General features: G+C 47.5%; 1 protein-coding gene across 1 annotated transcript; it reads left to right on the top strand.

Moving 5' to 3' along the window:
• The first annotated feature begins 3,519 nt into the window (after positions 1 to 3,519).
• LOC146063016 (uncharacterized) lies at positions 3,520 to 13,376 on the top strand. Its single transcript, XM_083175024.1, has 4 exons — positions 3,520 to 3,567; positions 5,712 to 5,886; positions 11,809 to 12,016; positions 12,853 to 13,376. The coding sequence occupies exons 1-4, from the start codon at positions 3,520 to 3,522 to the stop codon at positions 12,932 to 12,934; spliced, it is 513 nt and encodes a 170-aa protein (XP_083031150.1). The 3' UTR covers positions 12,935 to 13,376.
• The last annotated feature ends 5,422 nt before the right edge of the window (positions 13,377 to 18,798 follow it).

Genomic DNA, 18,798 nt, shown 5'->3' with positions numbered 1-18,798 from the left:
AGGACATCAACCGCCCACCCAGGCGCTCGTAAATAACAGTCAGACTAGACTGACTTTTATTTGCGAACAGGTGGAACAATCGTTCGATGGTCACCGACTATCGTCCGATTTTTCCCCTCTACCCTCAAATGCAAATGGATGTGTGAGCGTACACATTTATTCGCATGCAAAGGTGTCCGTTAACTCGCAGAAGGGGGGTGAGTTCGCTCGCTCGCCCGCCCGGCGGGCGGTGCTTAACCACTCGGTTAGCAACTTACCAAGCCAGCTTGAATCACACTCACAATTATAAAGATATAAAGCACTTTGAAGGAAAAAAAAATTCCATAAATTGTGCAACATTTTCATCACCGTTGTCATAGTATAAACAGCTGTGACTGCTTTGTATGTTAAGCTGAACGGACAATTCGTCTCCAGTGCTGCTGAGAGCTGGCATGCATTTCAAGTGGCAGCCACTGCAATGTTAATGGCATAACTTGCAGGGGAAAAAAACTTCATCGTAAGGGCCACTTGTGAGCCTCAAGAAATGCCATCTCCAAAAACAGAATACATCACACACTATTTACAGCAGTGACACCAAGACATTTTGGTGGTTTCTGCTTGTGGCTGGAAAGCGGTTAAAGTTCATCTTCTCTAGACACTGTAAAGAAGGAGATGGGGGAGGTGGAGAATTATTTCTGGAATTCAATGCTTAATGAATCACGTTGTTGGGATCACATGTCTCCTTATTCTCTGTCTTGCTGATATTTTTTTGTGTTCTTATTTTAAACATGAATAGAAAGACTAAACATGGCTGGATTCATATTTTTAGGGGACCCAAAGTCTGCAATTCAGGGTCTTTGAGCACAGTGTCGGAACTTGTGGTCATTTGGCCCAGGTGCAAAAATATAATTTGGGCCCCCCTCCTCAACTCCAATCCAAGTTAACAATATGGAGCACAGCAGTGGGTGGTAGCAGTGGGCCCCTTACTCTTTAGGGCCCTGGTGCAATGCACCTGCTGCACCAATGGTAGTTCCGCCTCTGTTTGAGCATACATCCATGGCCAAAAGTTTTCAGAATGACACAAATATTAATTTACTGCCTTCGTTTTTATGATGGTAATTTGCATATACTGCAGAATGAAAAGTGAGGAGTGATCCCTCTTTGCCATGACAATGAACTTGATCCCAAAAACAACATTTGCACTGCATTTCATCCCTGCCAAAAAAGGACCAGCTGACACTAGAGATGGGCAAAACGGGTCACTACGAAGAGCTGGGATCAAGTGATCAATCCGTGAAAAGATCTGTAAATTTTAGAAGGATCATCGGCTCACTTTGAAACAAAGGGTAATTTGATAACGATAGACATAAATTGCCATTTTTTTAACCTTTTTTTTAAAACAGTGAGCTGAACAAATAAGAACATACATGACCGAGTAAAACACTGATACCCCTTTCACACAGAAAATGAAATACCCGGGTGAAGCAGTTCCACCCGGGAATTTCATTTTTCTGTGTGAAAGGGCACACCCGTGTCGTAAATCCTGTGTCTCCGACCCTGGAATTGACCACGGTCGAGGACACTGGATTTATGACCCGTGTTGACCCTTTCATACAGAAGAAATACCTGTGTTATTCAGAAAATTACCGGTTAGAAATTTTCAACCCGGTAATTTGTTCTTCTGTGTGATGGGGGTCAGACTGCTCCCGGCAAAATGACACGGCATTTCAGACTTTTCTGTCTGAAAGGGGTATGATCGATGGCTGGGTGCAGAATCGCCATCGATGGCAACCGTCAATGGCGTCTGCACCGATGGCCATCCCTAGCATCAGCAGCCTTGTTATTATTTCTTTCATTTGCAGTGGCAGCACTGTACTCAGTCTCTGGAGTTAGTACATCTCAGCTTCCACAGGTGGTAGTGCTGAGATCAGACAAATGCATTGTAATGAAAAACGAAACTGAGAGTAAAAGAACGATGGTTCACCTTTTTGGGATTGGTGGCTCACTCGCTCTTTTATGGGATCCGTCCAAAAGAGCCGCTTCATCGCGAACGACCCATCTCTAGCTGACACCATGTTAGTGATTCTCTCGTTAACAGAGAGTGTTGATGAAGACAGGCTGGAGATCTCTCTTTCATGTTGATTGAATTAGATTAGAATAACAGACTTGAAGCTTTAAAGGAGGGGGGTGCTTGAAATCATTGTTCTTCCTATGTTAACCATAGTTACCTACAACGAAACACATGGTCATCACTGCTTTGCACAAAAAGGTCTTCACAGGCAGGGATATTGCTGATAGTAAGATTTCATCGCATTCATCCACTTATCGGACCATCAAGAGATTCAAGGAGAGAGATTCAATGGTTTTGAAGAAGGCTTTAGGATGCCCAAGAATGGGTGCATTTAACATCGATGCGATTAAAAATTGTATAAGCACCCTAATGGGTGCTTATACAATTTTTAATCGCATCGCATTGTATGGCATTGTATGCCATACAATGTCATACAATTTTAAAATTGTATGACATTGTACAATATCGCACGATATCGCATCGCATACCATCGCATGCCTTTTGGTATGCGATGCGATGGGCGCTGTGATAATACACAAGTACCCATATGCGCTAGCATCGTGGTGCGGCGTGGCGAGGGGCGGCGATGTATGTTAATACATCCTGCCCTAAACTATTTATGAACTTTCAGGTGATGGTTTAACATTGTCTACAGCTAGGTACACACTGGAAGATATACTGTATCTGCAGATCAATTGATCTGCAGATATATAAATAGATGGATTGTGCAACATGTTCTCCATTCACACTGCCTGATCCGTCTGAATGACATCAAAAGTGGGCGTGATTATTTGCATGCACCCGCCTACTGAACTTTTAATCACTGGAGGCTCACAGCACAATATACTGTATCTCTGGATCCGGCATTGGCTGTGTTGATGAGCCAACACGATGTACCTGTGAACGACGCTGCTCACAGATTTATCGCTTATACACACTGGCCGATGGTGCATCAATATATCATCTGTTCAATCGAATGGCCGATATATCGGCCAGTGTGTACGCACCTTTATTCTTCCAATGCTTATTTAATTTATTGTCTACATCAAGGTGCGTCAATGCATTTAAAGTTCCCACATGGGCCAAATGGTTGTGACGTTAAAGGTTTTCATTATTTAACATTTCCCCGTTCCCCTTTGAGGCCTGTGTAACAGGACAGTTGAGCGCAACAGAATACAGTATGCTGCGCTATATAAGAAACTTTTGATAAATAAAAATAAATAATGTGCACTGTTCTGCCCCTCTTATCCCTGAACACAGAGACTCTTTTGCTTTACATTTTTGCAGCATAGCGGCCATTTTGTCCCATGACATCATTATGACATCACAAAGGCTCTGTGACACAGGGACTCCATCACAGGAGACTCTGCAGTTGTCAGGAGAAGTATCACATTGTATGCTCTCTTGCTTCATTGCTTATTTTTTAATTTATTGGAGATTAAGCAGTTACCTGTACCTCCTTTGAGATAATGGGCTGTCTGTGCAGCAAAATGTGCGTCCCTGCACCCAGGAAGAAGGTAAGTGCGCTGTTATATTTATGGGTTGTACATTGCATACAGTATACAGAGAATTATCACAGTATCACAGGCCGCAATAGGGGGGGGGGGGGGTGTCAGCAATAGTGTCAGCCGATTGGGTGTTTCTGGGCAGATTGGGGGGTGATTTCTCCAGTTTTATAGGCCTAAATATGGGGGATAGGTATTATGTTGACTGACTGGTAACTAGTACCATGTAAATGTACCACCCTGTATGTAGTATTAGAGGTACATGGGTGGGTGACGCTCCCTGTACGTAGTATTAGAGGTACATGGGTGGGTGACACTCCCTGTACATAGTATTAGAGGTACATGAGTGGGTGACGCTCCCTGTATGAAGCATTAGGGGATACATAATGTGGGCATGTTGTATAGTAACACTCACATTTTACCATTAGCCTCACAGGCTCTCACATTATCAGCACTGAAGTGTCCATCTCCCCACCTTGCTGGGCTTTGTAGTTCGGCAGCACTTCTGCTGCTGTCGTACATGTAGAGGTTCCCCCTGGAGACCCCTTCTCCAATTTTTGGCTGTGTACACTGTGCTCCTTCTCCTGCCAGTAGCTGCCTCCTGCCCACACTCCTCCCACATGACTCTAACTGCCACTAACTGCCCATGCCCCTGGTGGTGACCCTCATACCAGAGTCTACCTTGCTGTGAAGAGAAGGGGGCCCACCCACAGACTGCACCCAAGGTGCTCTGTTAAAGGACAGGGGAGGTCATTATGGGTACTTGTTTAGTTTCACGGCGCCCGATATATCGGATGCAATATTGGCCGATATATCAGATGCGATAACAGGTAAAAAATCGCATCGGATCGCATCCAATATATCTGCCGATATCGCATCCAATATATCAGGTGCCGTGAAACTAAACAATTACCACATTATGTGTACAACAGTATAGGGATGGCCACTGACCATTGATGATTTTAAATCATCCATGGTTTATGGCCGATATAGAATACTTTTGCCATTGATGGGGGAGAACCAGATGGTTTCCCTTTATCGATAGCACAGCAAAACCGATGTTTTGCTTTTGTTTGTTTTTTCAAAGTGCCAGGACATAGAGCATAGCTCCACCCTGACACCCATGAAGCCCCGCCCCTGTGTTTTGATTGGGCCACAGGCCAATCAGTCAAACAAAATGGATGATCATCGATAGGTAAAAATATCGATGGACATCCATTGTATAGTTTAACACTATCGATGGCCAGTTGCATTATTGCCATCAATGGCAACCATCGATGGCAATGGCAACGATGGCCATCCCTAGTACAGTAATAACTTCATCACTTTTAGTTGCTCTGATTTTATTACTCGTGCATACATACCTACCAACGTGTCCTATTCCTGGGCTTCCCTCTGATACTATGATTGCTATATAGTAGTAGTAGTAGTAGTAGTAGTAGTAGTAGTACGTTTATTTATAAGGCTCCACAAAGTGTCTGCAGCGCTGTACATAGCAAACAAAGGTAACGTATACATACCTACCAACATATCCCATTCCTGGGCTTCCCTCTGATACTATGATTGCTATATACATACATACCTACCAACATGTCCCATTCCTGGGCTCCCCTCTGATACTATGATTGCTATATACATACATACCTACCAACATGTCCCATTCCTGGGCTCCCCTCTGATACTATGATTGCTATATACATACATACCTACCAACATATCCCATTCCTGGGCTCCCCCCTCTGGAATTATGATTGCTGTCACCTGTGTTGAACTACAGTAGTTACTTGTTAAGAAAGGTGATGGCAATCATAAATTAGGAGCAGAGATGGCCATCGATTAATAGTCATCAATGGTTTACGGATGATGTAGAAATATTGTTTTGCTATCTATGGGGTAAAACCTGATCGTTTCCCTTTATCAATGGTGCATATATCGATGGTGTCTATATCTATCTATCTATCTATCTATTTATATATATATATATATATATATATATATATATATATATATATATATATATATATATATTACAATGGTGGAGTTGTAGCTGGTTCCACTGCCCTGATCTGTTCTATTCCTTCCATGGTAGAAAGTGCTTGCAGTGCGGAGAGTTGTGTAGTCACAGCTTATGATGTCTCTTCCTCTGCTCCTTACAGCCAAGCAAGTCAGCGAGGCTTATTAAAGGAGCGGCCAAGCACCTCACCAATGTGCAGCCCCCTGTGCCCTGTGCCAATATGTCTGGCGAACTTCCCACTGAGCCAGAAACTACTCTGGTCACAGAGGACGCGGCGGCAGTCGTGGCAGAGCTTCTGGAATACCTGATCAGTGAAGGTAAGCTTCCCCCAGGTGCAGCGGCGTAACTAGTATATATGTAATAAGCTGGGAGTTCTGTGACAGGCTGGTAACTAGTATATATGTAATAGGCTGGGAGTTCTGTGACAGGCTGGTAACTAGTATATATGTAATAAGCTGGGAGTTCTGTGACAGGCTGGTAACTAGTATATATGTAATAAGCTGGGAGTTCTGTGACAGGCTGGTAACTAGTATATATGTAATAAGCTGGGAGTTCTGTGACAGGCAGGTAACTAGTATATATGTAATAAGCTGGGAGTTCTGTGACGGGCTGGTAACTAGTATATATGTAATAAGCTGGGAGTTCTGTGACAGGCTGGTAACTAGTATATATGTAATAGGCTGGGAGTTCTGTGACAGGCTGGTAACTAGTATATATGTAATAGGCCGGGAGTTCTGTGACGGGCAGGTAACTAGTATATATGTAATAGGCTGGGGGTTCTGTGACAGGCAGGTAACTAGTATATGTGGTACCCGCACGGTGTTGGGCTTTCTCATCCAGGGGATTAGACAGCAATAGCGGACAAAGGGTCGAGGGAGCAAATGCAATTAAATAGGATAAATTTTATTACTCGCAACTCAGCACAGGCAAACATCACGACTGCAACTTCCCCACGGACAGCCGTACAGATCGCTGCGGTAAAACAAATAAACAAGGTGGTCTTACAACAATAAATGTATCAATCTTGCGTACATTGGATTACGCTATAAATAATAGCCTATACGAGACTAACCAACATCATATTTCTTTTAAACATACTAAACGGACGCCTATATTTCAATTTATACTACTAATACATAATACAAGGTGTATTGAACCCTACATGGACCAATGGTACCGGTACCCAATGATCGTTGCAGAACCGAGGTCTATGACTCGGCCTGTAAAAGGAATGAACGTACACTTTCCCCGTGGAATGTCTCTAATAGACAGCCCGGCCTTCCTACGGATCAGTAGCCGGGGTATCACCTTGGGCAGGCCTTCCTACGGATTAGTAGCCTGGATTACCACCAAGTAGGCCTTCCTACGGATCAATAGCCTAGGTCATATAGTTGCCTGAGGAAATTCTGGGTAGCGTCACTGTACCCTAAGTGTCAGTTCAGAGGCACAATTCCCCTGATAATCAGGGAGGGGCCTGAGTGGCTGTTTGTCGATGTCCTATGTATGACGGGGCTCAGTGAGGGCCTAAAGAGTCCTGCCCTGGTGTAGGTAGAGACGGGCAGGCCCTGGTGAGGGCCTAAGGAGTCCTGCCCTGGTGTAGGTGGAGACGGGCAGGCCCTGGTGAGGGCCTAAGGAGTCCTGCCCTGGTGTAGGTAGAGACGGGCAGGCCCTGGTGAGGTCTACTCGGCTGGGGAGTTGTATAATGAGGGTCCGGGTGCATGTAATTAGAAGAGCCCCACAACGGTTCCCCTCTTAGGAAGCATTTTGTATAAGGCCACACTGGCCGACTCACGTGTCGCTGGGCTGCCTGGGATGCTGGCTGGTCATCTCTCTCCACTCCGGCTGTCACTGCACTTGAATTGCCGCTGTGGTGTCCACAGTCGGACGCTGCCTCTTTCGCTGGCTGCCACTGGCTATCCTGTAGGTGACAGAGGCCAGGGCATCTGGTAGCGTGGCGCTGCGGGGCGCGGGTCCTATATGCCGCCTGACGCTGAGACAGGAGCTGTCCATCACCGCTCCGTCTCCGTCGCGTCCCCCTGCCCAGCTCCTGCCGCCGCTGTGCTTCCTCTCCTGTCAGCGCTGCTCCCGTCCAGCAGCCTGACTCTCCACTCTGACTCCCAGACACTGCTCTGGCTGCCCTTCCTCTCTCCACGTCCTGCCTGTTCACCCGCCGACCGGCGACCTCTGACCCCTCTTCTCTGCGGCTTCCCCGTGCGCTGCTGCCTCCTCCAATCCTGGCCGGGCACCTTCTTTCATCTCCAGGGTAAGTCCCGCCCCTGGTCTCAACAGCAGCAGCAGCCGCGGGGAGGGCAGTTAACCCCCGCCACGCTGCGGAGTTAATCCTCCGCGTCTCAACCCGGAGGACTCTCTGCAGGGTGCCACATTCACCCCCACTTTTCATGGCCGTGTCCTCACGCGCCAGAGTGAAACTTAGGTGTTCCTGGTTCGCTGTTCTGCCTCGTCTACCAAATTCCGTAGCATTATCTCCTTTAGGCCGGTAAAAACGCCTGCGGAACAGACGTCGGTTGGAATCAAACTGGCTTCTTTTAACTGGTACGCTACCGGGGCCAGTAACGTTTGCTGCCTCAGCGCCCTTCTCTCCTTCCACCACATCAAATTCCACCGTCTCGCCATCTGCAATACTGCGCCGGGACTCCCGGGGATTGTTTCTCTTTATGCCCCTCTGGTGGACAAAGATATCATCTTTTGTGTCGTTCCTGTTGATGAAGCCATATCCCCTTCGGACATTAAACCACTTGACGGTTCCTTGTATCTGTGTAGCCAGCACTTTCTTCTCTGCTTGGCTCCTCTGGATGCAGATGGTGTGTTGCAGGGTTCGCTTCTCAGTCTTATCTTGGGTGACCAGTTTTTGCTTCAGCGCCAAAATCAACTCTTCAGGGCAATTTCTTAGAATGTTCGTGCCTAGGATGATAGGGGCCCCCTTTCCTTCTCCCACAGTAGTCACCAGGTACCCCTGCTTGGGTAGGTGTGTTTGTCCTATCTTCAGGTCGGCCTCCCAGTATCCGGCGCAGGCGATCTCCCGACCGTTGCTAGCGACCAGTTGCAACTGCGTGGGGGGTGGTGTGATTAGTGTTTCTTTTCCCCAGTATTTTTGAAGAGTGGTTAACTGTATTGTGGATACTTGCGACCCAGTATCTATCAGGGCCAGCGTCTCTCTCCCGTTGATCAGCACTTTAATCTTCGGGCATTGTCCTATGTATTGGGACCGCCATTCCCCTGGGTCTGGATCTACTCCCGGCCCCCTCTCATCGCCGGTCGGTGATCTGTTCTTTTGATACATCTCCCTTTTCATGTCTACCATTCCTGCCATCAGCTGTTCTATTTGTCTGCTCAACGTCTGGAGTTTGTCTTCCTGAAGGTTCTGTCCGCCTTGTACAGCCGTGTTTTTGCTTGTCCTGGTCCCATCCTGGCTGGTGGTGGTGGGCCCATGCAGGTCCCTCTGTTCCTTCAAACCCAATAACTCGGGGTATTCATTTTCTCGCTTGACCTCGGTGCCAACTACTGCGATGGCGGCTTCTTTGAAGTCGCTGAACGATTTCCCAGGCATCTGTCGACGGAGTAGCCTCAGTTGCGCACGCATACTTTCCTTCGCCACCCCTTCTGTAAGTTGGACGGTCAGCATCTCATCTGAGTTTTTAGATTCTTCTGGGTTGATGGCTTGTATTGCCCTCAAAATCTCCTGCAGACTGAGGGCGTAGTCCCGTAGCGTTTCTCCAGGTTGCTGTTTCCTCCCATATAGTTCCACCCTCAGCTCCAGAAGACTTCCTGTCTCAAACATGGTAAACAATCTCTTTAGGATCTGTTTCACTGTCTGTTTGTGTTCTGGGGGCCATGACATCACCTCACGTAGGGCAGACCCAGTCAGCTGTCCTATCAATATTTCTATCATCTGTTGCTCTTGAAGGATGTAGAGCCGAGACATCGATCCGATTTTGTTTTTAAACTGTTCGAACGTCGCCCCTGACGATTTGTTTGCATCCCCGCTGTAGGTCGGTATCCACGGGGCCCCGAAGTAGTACGGTAGCGTGATGGACGTGACCCCCGGTGGTACGGGCTGTTCTTGTTGGGGTTCCCCTCCTGGCGTTGCATTTGCCTTCGGTGGCGCTGGCGCCGCTGGTTCTTCCATCCTTTATTGCTTCCCAATTGTACCCTGGATCCTGTTCGTATGACGCCAAGTGTGGTACCCGCACGGTGTTGGGCTTTCTCATCCAGGGGATTAGACAGCAATAGCGGACAAAGGGTCGAGGGAGCAAATGCAATTAAATAGGATAAATTTTATTACTCGCAACTCAGCACAGGCAAACATCACGACTGCAACTTCCCCACGGACAGCCGTACAGATCGCTGCGGTAAAACAAATAAACAAGGTGGTCTTACAACAATAAATGTATCAATCTTGCGTACATTGGATTACGCTATAAATAATAGCCTATACGAGACTAACCAACATCATATTTCTTTTAAACATACTAAACGGACACCTATATTTCAATTTATACTACTAATACATAATACAAGGTGTATTGAACCCTACATGGACCAATGGTACCGGTACCCAATGATCGTTGCAGAACCGAGGTCTATGACTCGGCCTGTAAAAGGAATGAACGTACACTTTCCCCGTGGAATGTCTCTAATAGACAGCCCGGCCTTCCTACGGATCAGTAGCCGGGGTATCACCTTGGGCAGGCCTTCCTACGGATTAGTAGCCTGGATTACCACCAAGTAGGCCTTCCTACGGATCAATAGCCTAGGTCATATAGTTGCCTGAGGAAATTCTGGGTAGCGTCACTGTACCCTAAGTGTCAGTTCAGAGGCACAATTCCCCTGATAATCAGGGAGGGGCCTGAGTGGCTGTTTGTCGATGTCCTATGTATGACGGGGCTCAGTGAGGGCCTAAAGAGTCCTGCCCTGGTGTAGGTAGAGACGGGCAGGCCCTGGTGAGGGCCTAAGGAGTCCTGCCCTGGTGTAGGTGGAGACGGGCAGGCCCTGGTGAGGGCCTAAGGAGTCCTGCCCTGGTGTAGGTAGAGACGGGCAGGCCCTGGTGAGGTCTACTCGGCTGGGGAGGTGTATAATGAGGGTCCGGGTGCATGTAATTAGAAGAGCCCCACAACGGTTCCCCTCTTAGGAAGCATTTTGTATAAGGCCACACTGGCCGACTCACGTGTCGCTGGGCTGCCTGGGATGCTGGCTGGTCATCTCTCTCCACTCCGGCTGTCACTGCACTTGAATTGCCGCTGTGGTGTCCACAGTCGGACGCTGCCTCTTTCGCTGGCTGCCACTGGCTATCCTGTAGGTGACAGAGGCCAGGGCATCTGGTAGCGTGGCGCTGCGGGGCGCGGGTCCTATATGCCGCCTGACGCTGAGACAGGAGCTGTCCATCACCGCTCCGTCTCCGTCGCGTCCCCCTGCCCAGCTCCTGCCGCCGCTGTGCTTCCTCTCCTGTCAGCGCTGCTCCCGTCCAGCAGCCTGACTCTCCACTCTGACTCCCAGACACTGCTCCGGCTGCCCTTCCTCTCTCCACGTCCTGCCTGTTCACCCGCCGACCGGCGACCTCTGACCCCTCTTCTCTGCGGCTTCCCCGTGCGCTGCTGCCTCCTCCAATCCTGGCCGGGCACCTTCTTTCATCTCCAGGGTAAGTCCCGCCCCTGGTCTCAACAGCAGCAGCAGCCGCGGGGAGGGCAGTTAACCCCCGCCACGCTGCGGAGTTAATCCTCCGCGTCTCAACCCGGAGGACTCTCTGCAGGGTGCCACATTTATATGTAATAAGCTGGAAGTTCTGTGACAGGCTGGTAACTAGTATATATGTAATAAGCTGTGAGTTCTGTGACAGGCTGGTAACTAGTATATATGTAATAGGCTGGGAGTTCTGTGACAGGCTGGTAACTAGTATATATATAATAAGCTGGGAGTTCTGTGACAGGCAGGTAACTAGTATATATGTAATAAGCTGGGAGTTCTGTGACAGGCTGGTAACTAGTATATATGTAATAGGCTGGGGGTTCTGTGACAGGCTGGTAACTAGTATATATATAATAGGCTTGCAGTTCTGTGACAGGCTGGTATCTAGTGTATATGTAATAAGCTGGGAGTTCTGTGACAGGCTGGTAACTAGTATATATGATAAGCTGGGAGTTCTGTGACAGGCAGGTAACTAGTATATATGTAATAAGCTGGGAGTTCTGTGACAGGCAGGTAACTAGTATATATATTTCTAGCCTGCACGAGTGAGGTGAAGAGGTGTGAGGAGTCCCCAGTGTTCTCAATGATGACGGATGACACCACATCGTCTGATGAGATCACTGATAGCAGCACCAGCGGCTATTATTATCTGACCGACCAATCGGAATCCTCATCAGACACCAGCAGCACCAGCTCTGAGTCCTCGGAATCCTCCTCAGATACCAGCATTGACTCCTCCCCCAGGTAGGTTGCCGGCACAATACGCGCGTTCTCCCTGCTCCGGTCGCTGGGGTAGATTTCAGTTCTATTGTCTTACATACATGCTGTGATGTAGAAACGGTATCTCCATATCTGCTGCAGCTGGGGCCGCTACACAAGTTCTACCACACAGAGCGCTGATGGGCTGGTATCCTACTAGTATGACATACATGTATATATCATTATACTAATGCGTGTAACGATATAAGAAGAGAAATGCTACAGAAGGAGAAATTAAGTCATGTAAATTATGGGCCTACACACATGTAGCTACATTATCAGTGATCTGAGCGATGCTAGATTGCTCACCACTGACCGCTCAGCACAGATCGCGCAGCATAAATTGCTCAGCACAACGCTGATGTGTGCTGAGCGATCTGTCACTGCCCATAATCTCAATAAAGAGAACACAGACGATGACCAGATTTGTACTGTATGCAGTATCTGCATCTCCCAGCGATAGTGACCCACGGGGCCACGCATCACTATCGATATGGGCCCTACACACACACAGCGTTGTGTGCTTAATTTCAAGGTGATCTAGTCAGATCATTTAGAAAATAAGCCAAAATCGCTCGGTGTGTAGCCCCATTAGAGGGATCTCACATCACTGTACACTGGGCTTCCTGTATGGGGCCGTCCTTGTCATGTCACACCCACAGTGTCATCGCTCTTATTGGTCCAAAGAGGAATCACACGGATAAATGTAGTCAGTAAGGGCCACTAGATAGCAGCAGGCCAGGGAATAATGAGATGACTTGTACATGGCAAACGTTTGTATCTTTACAATAACAGTCACTGATCAAAGTTTGTTTTTATAGGACGGTCATCTACATCAGGCCTGTCTCTGTTGGCTTCCTCTGCAAGGACGAGGAGGACGGGATGCCCAGGGTGGACATATAATCAAGATCCTGGACATCGGACTCTACTGAGTCCCTCAATTAACATCACTTATCCCATAACCTGGGAACTTGTTTAGGAACATTTATGTTCAATATGTTTGACTTGATTCACTTGATTTTATAACTTGTTTTAAATATGCAGCAAACTTGAATCATTGAAGTTTCTGAAAAGCCAGTCCTGTTGACGGCCAATTCCCCTACCCAAGCCTGTCCCGTTGACGGCTTATCCCCCTACCCAAGCCTGTCCCGTTGACGGCTCATCCCCCTACCCAAGCCTGTCCCGTTGACGGGTAATACCCCTACCCCCAATCTCTGTCTTCACAACTCCCTCTCTCCATATCCAGCAAGTTTGAAGCATTTCATGTTGCTTACACTTTCTGGGGAGTAATTTGGTCGCTGAGCGGCCTCTATAGGAATCTGTTGTTGTCAACAATAAACAGTAACACAAGTCAATCAGTGTCTGACGTGTTATGTCCCAGTAATGTGAATGTTTCCCATTGTACTACTGTATTGGTCTGACCTATATCCATGTGTAATGTTAGCTGTGGGAATGTAATGTGTAATAACAAGTATATGGTGGGTTGGTGCAGTACTGTGGGCTATGAGGATCTGCGCAGCTACACTGCCTATACACTAGTAAGATTTATCTTCAGATCTGGCTGGTTGGAACAAAAACATGGTTATGGGTGAGTGACAGTTTGTCAGTTTTCCAGCATTTCCAAGCAAATGGTCAACTGACATTTGCTCTCATCCATAGCCATGTTTTTCTTCCTACCAGACAGATCTGCAGATAAATCTGCGTGTGTATGGCCACCTTTAGCCCCAGAGGTGACTGATGCACTTGGTTTCCTCCCGGGGTTACATAGGGTTAGCTACTCGTGCCCCTTTCAGACCGCACTAAAAAACTGTATTTTGCCGATTTTTAACCGTTTTAAAATGGTAATATGTGCGGTCTGAAAGGTGCAGAGTGATTTTACCGTTTCCCAAAAAAAAAAGTTTTTTGGAAACAGTAAAAAAGCAGGGTCCTACCCATTTCAGATCCGTTTTTTTTTTGCTGTCTGAATGGGTCTGAAACGGTATTTAGGACCCAGCCAATAGTGGTCCGCTCTGTGCATATCTAATGAGCGGACCCAGTGCAGTGAATATTTAATGAGCAGGTGGGGGATTCGCCCATGGGAACACCCAGAGTTTCATGGGCGTTCCCATGAAAACGCTGGGCATTCCCATGGTAATAGGCCGGTTACACCGGTGCGAAAGGCTGGCAGCTGACGTCAGCAGTTGTCAGCCGCACGCCCGCTTCCCGCACAGGGCGCCCGCAGAATTGAGACGACACCACAGAGGTGTCTTAGATCAGCGAGCGCTGTAGAAATCATCCAATGGTCGCCGTCCATCATATGATTTCTCCCCTACAGCCAAGGCTGCGAATGGATGTTTATGCAAAACATGCAGGGGACCATGGCGTGTGTGTTTGTGTAGGGGGAGGGGGGGGCAGGACCGTGCGGGCAGCATCTGGTGGACTCGTAAGGCTGGGAACTTCTCAGCCTTGTGAGTCCACCAGAATAACCTCCTATGAGTGCCTAGGACACAGGGGCGGATCCAGGATAAAATGACAGGGGGGGCACCATGATAAAAGAGGGTTTAGGTGGGGGGGCGGTGTTAGTGGTGCCAGTGTACATGCTAAGAGAGCAGCAGAGAGAGGGTGGGAATGGGATTAAAAATAGGCCCTGGCATTTAAAGTACGCAGGCCCACCATGGTGACAAAAGTGAAGGATGTAGTTTTGCGCGCACCGAAGGCACGCTCCGGAAAATGTGGTGTGGCCACTCAACAGGGGGCATGTCCTTGAGTGTAGTGTACAACACCATATACAACTTCTACACATTATGCAACAAAATACTAGACCCCATTATATTTGCCCCTTACACATGATGCCAAATGGAATGAGCCAAAATTCACATAATGCCACACGGATTGAGCCAAAATTCAAATAATGCCACATGGATTGTGTCAAAATTCACATCAAGCCACACAGATTGAGCCAAAATTCACATAATGCCACATGGATTGAGCCAAAATCCAAATAGTGCCACATGGATTGTGTCAAAATTCACATAATGCCACACGGATTGAGCCAAAATTTACATAATAACACACGGATTGAGCCAAAATTCACATAATGCCAAATGGATTGAGCCAAAATAAACATAATGCCACACGGATTGAGCCAAAATTCACATAATGCCACATGGATTGAGCCAAAATTCACATAATGCCACACGAATTGAGACAAAATTCACATAATGCCACACGTATTGGGCCAAAATTCACATAATGCCACACGGATTGTGACAAAATTCACATAATGCCACACGGATTGAACCAAAATTCACATAATGCCACACGGATTGAGCCAGAATTCACATAATGCCACACAGATTAAGCCAAAATTCACAATACGTTTCATAAACAGGAACATTGTCCACCAAAGGCGCGCATTAAACATTTACACCATAATGTCCATTACACGTTAAGTTACACGCCATTATATCCATTATGTATTATGTCAAACACCATAATGCCTATTAAAAATTATGCTACATAAATGCTGCTTATCTACATGCTCATTGCCAAGGGTTCCATGCTCATTGCCAGAGGTTCCATGCTCATTGCCATGTGGGATTACATGCTCATTGCCAAGGGGAATACATGCTCGCGGTAAATGGGGGACAGCCGCCAGGCAGAAGTGATAGCCACTGACAGTGGCAGAGCCTGGCTGTATTCAGAGCACTGCAGGTCCAGGCTATTTGAAATTATACCCCTTTCACACCAGAAAATGCATTCCCAGGTTGGCCCCTTTTACACCAGCCTAGTCCCTGCATTTTCTTGTGTGAGGGGGAGAGAAAACCACCCCTCCCCCCTTTAACCAGTTATCTCATTTAACCGGCTATATCTTCGGAACCAACTGATCCATTTACATGAGACAAGTATCATATTGAAGAACTTTTGAGTGGGCTTTGAATGATTTTGGTCCAGTGAAACATGAACGTTTGGTTCCAGAGTAATCTGCCCTCAAAGAACATGAACAGCCATGAAATTACAGTACATTTCAAAAATAAAAAAATTAGTTTACACGTAATATCTCTGGAACCGATTAACCGATATGGACCAGCCTGGTATCATATTGAAGGCCCAGCGATTTGGAATTGAATGAGATCAACCACAAGCTTCTGTGATGCCAGGGGGGGAACTGGCAGCCGTCGGAACCGGGTGGGGGTCGGAATTGACGGGTCCCATATTATCCTATGGGGAAAAAATGTTACAGCTTTGCCAGACGATATCTCTGGTTCCCGGGGGGCTAGAGACACAGGGCTGGGCTAGTTCGAAAGCCCTGGTCCTCAGCTACAAAATTAAATGACAGGGGGGGCACGTGCCCGGGTGCCCCCCCCCCCCCCCCCCCCCCCTGAATCCGCCACTGCTAGGACATACAGTATGCATAGAGCGCTCACATACCAGTCTCACAGGCTCCCCAGCTGTTGGCTTACATACAAATATGTACAACTGAAGAAAAGTGGAATAATGTGTAAAAAAGGACGCACACATTCGGTCTTAGTAAATTGCCTTCTAGGTGTAGAATTGTACATGCTATTCTTTAAGGTTAAAGGCAGTTTGCTGACAAGTTATTAAACACAGTGCGCTGTTCCGTATACTAGTGAAAAATGCAAGTTCCCCTGCGGTTTATAAAGTATTATTCATAGGATTGTATCCAGAGGTAGAACTCTGGGAGGCAATGGAGTCATCTGCCGCCGGGCTGCTGCTCTCAAGGGGGCACCTCTCCTCCCCTGCAATTTTAAATCGATTCATTGAAGGCCGTTGATATCACTTCTGGAGTTCTGAAATATGTGTTCTATCTCTATCTCTCTCTCTCTAGATATACTGTATACATACTGTATATATGCCTGTTATGTTTCATAACAGACATACAGTATAAACTTTATATAAGGTTTTGTTTGTGTATGGGGGTGGGGGGGGGCAATACACATCTTGCCTCCGGGCAACCGGGACGAACTTACGCCACTGATTGTATCGTCTGTAGCAAAGAGAAAGATCACAAAAACCATCCAACAATTCTCATGTTAAAATTAGGACATTTTTGGGGTCAATTAATTTAGGGCGAAATGTCACAGATACCATTCTAGTAATGTACAACGTGGGACTCCGACATTGTCTCACATCCACAATGGTGTGCAGGAGAAGAGGCAATGTTTGGACTACTATAATGGGGAAGGGGGGGTTGTAGGGTGAAGTTTTGCCTAGGGTGCAGAGAAGCCTTACACCGGCCCTGCTTCTCAGCCAAGGCAGTGGGCTGCCTCACAGTTCTGCCTAAGAACGCAGCCAATGAACAGTACCAAAACATCCTCCAAGGGCAATTTCTCCCAACGATCCAAGAACTGTTTGGTGATGAACAATGCCTTTTCCAGGGGCAACTGCTCCCAACGATCCAAGAACTGTTTGGTGATGAACAATGCCTTTTCCAGGGGCAACTGCTCCCAACGATCCAAGAACTGTTTGGTGATGAACAATGCCTTTTCCAGGGGCAACTGCTCCCAACGATCCAAGAACTGTTTGGTGATGAACAATGCCTTTTCCAGGGGCAACTTCTCCCAACGATCCAAGAACTGTTTGGTGATGAACAATGCCTTTTCCAGCATGACAAGGCAGCTTGCCATAAGTCAAAAGTGATAACTATGTGGCTCGGGGAACAAAACTTAAAAAATTTGGGTCAATGGCCAGGAAAACCCCCAGATGTTAATCACATTGAGAACTGTGGTCAATCCTAAAGAGTTGGGTGAACAAACAAAAATCCACAAATTCTGGCAAACCCCAAGCATTGATTAGGCAAACATTGGCAGTCATCAGGCAGTAGGTGTTGCAGAAGTTGATTTACAGGATGACAGGATGAACTGCAGATGTCTTAAAAAATAATGGTCAGCACTGCAAATTGTGACTCTTTGCAGAAACGTAACTTAGGCCCTTATTCTGGTTGGTGCGGCCAGAGCCGCACACGGGGCTCCGGCCGCACAAACCAATCCCCGCCCACCCTACGGATCGCCACGGCCGTCCGTACACGGACGGCTGGCGATCCGCATCAAAATGGTGGAGGCGTACGCCTCCACCATGGTGGGAGCTGCCCCCTGCATTCGATGGTCGTCGACCATCGAAGGCAGGTCCGCACGCCCCGGCAGCTCCCGCAAGCTGAGACCACACGGACAATCGTCCGTGTGGTAGCTTGTATGGGGGCTGAAAGCTGACATCCGGCGACGTCAGCTTTCCGCCCCCATGAGTTGCGTCATGCCCTCATTACCATGCATACGCCCCGCGTTTGCATGGGAACGCCCATGAAACGCGGGGCGTACACATAGGGAAATGAGGGCATGAAGCCTCTCACGCCCCTATACGCCCCCTTTGCGGCGGACGAAATACGTCTGCGGCGAAGGGGGCTGCACATGCGCAGATTGACCTCTGCGCATGTGCAGAAGAAAAACATCGGCGGTACGGCCGCACGCGGGCCGTACCGTCCGAATTAGAATAAGGGCCTTAATGTGATTGTCAATAAAAGCCTTTGACACTTATGAAATGCTTGTAGTTTTACTTCAGTATTCCATAGAAAAAGGTCTAAACACACTGAAGCAGCAAACTTTGTGAAAACCAATGCTTGTGTCATTCTCAAAACTTTTGGCCATGGCTGTACTTTTCCCCAGGAGTTTTCCACGTGGACTTGAGTGCTTATTTCGCATTAGATATACTGCATGCAATTAATCTATACTGAATACACTGGTCGCTCACCGTATTCTATGTACCAAGGAAAT

This window comes from Crinia signifera, chromosome 3 (genome assembly GCF_055691185.1).
Source record: "Crinia signifera chromosome 3, ASM5569118v1, whole genome shotgun sequence".
NCBI lineage: Eukaryota > Metazoa > Chordata > Amphibia > Anura > Myobatrachidae > Crinia > Crinia signifera.
The sequence above is the reverse complement of the archived record's forward strand: the minus strand, read 5'-3'. Positions and strand labels throughout refer to the sequence as shown.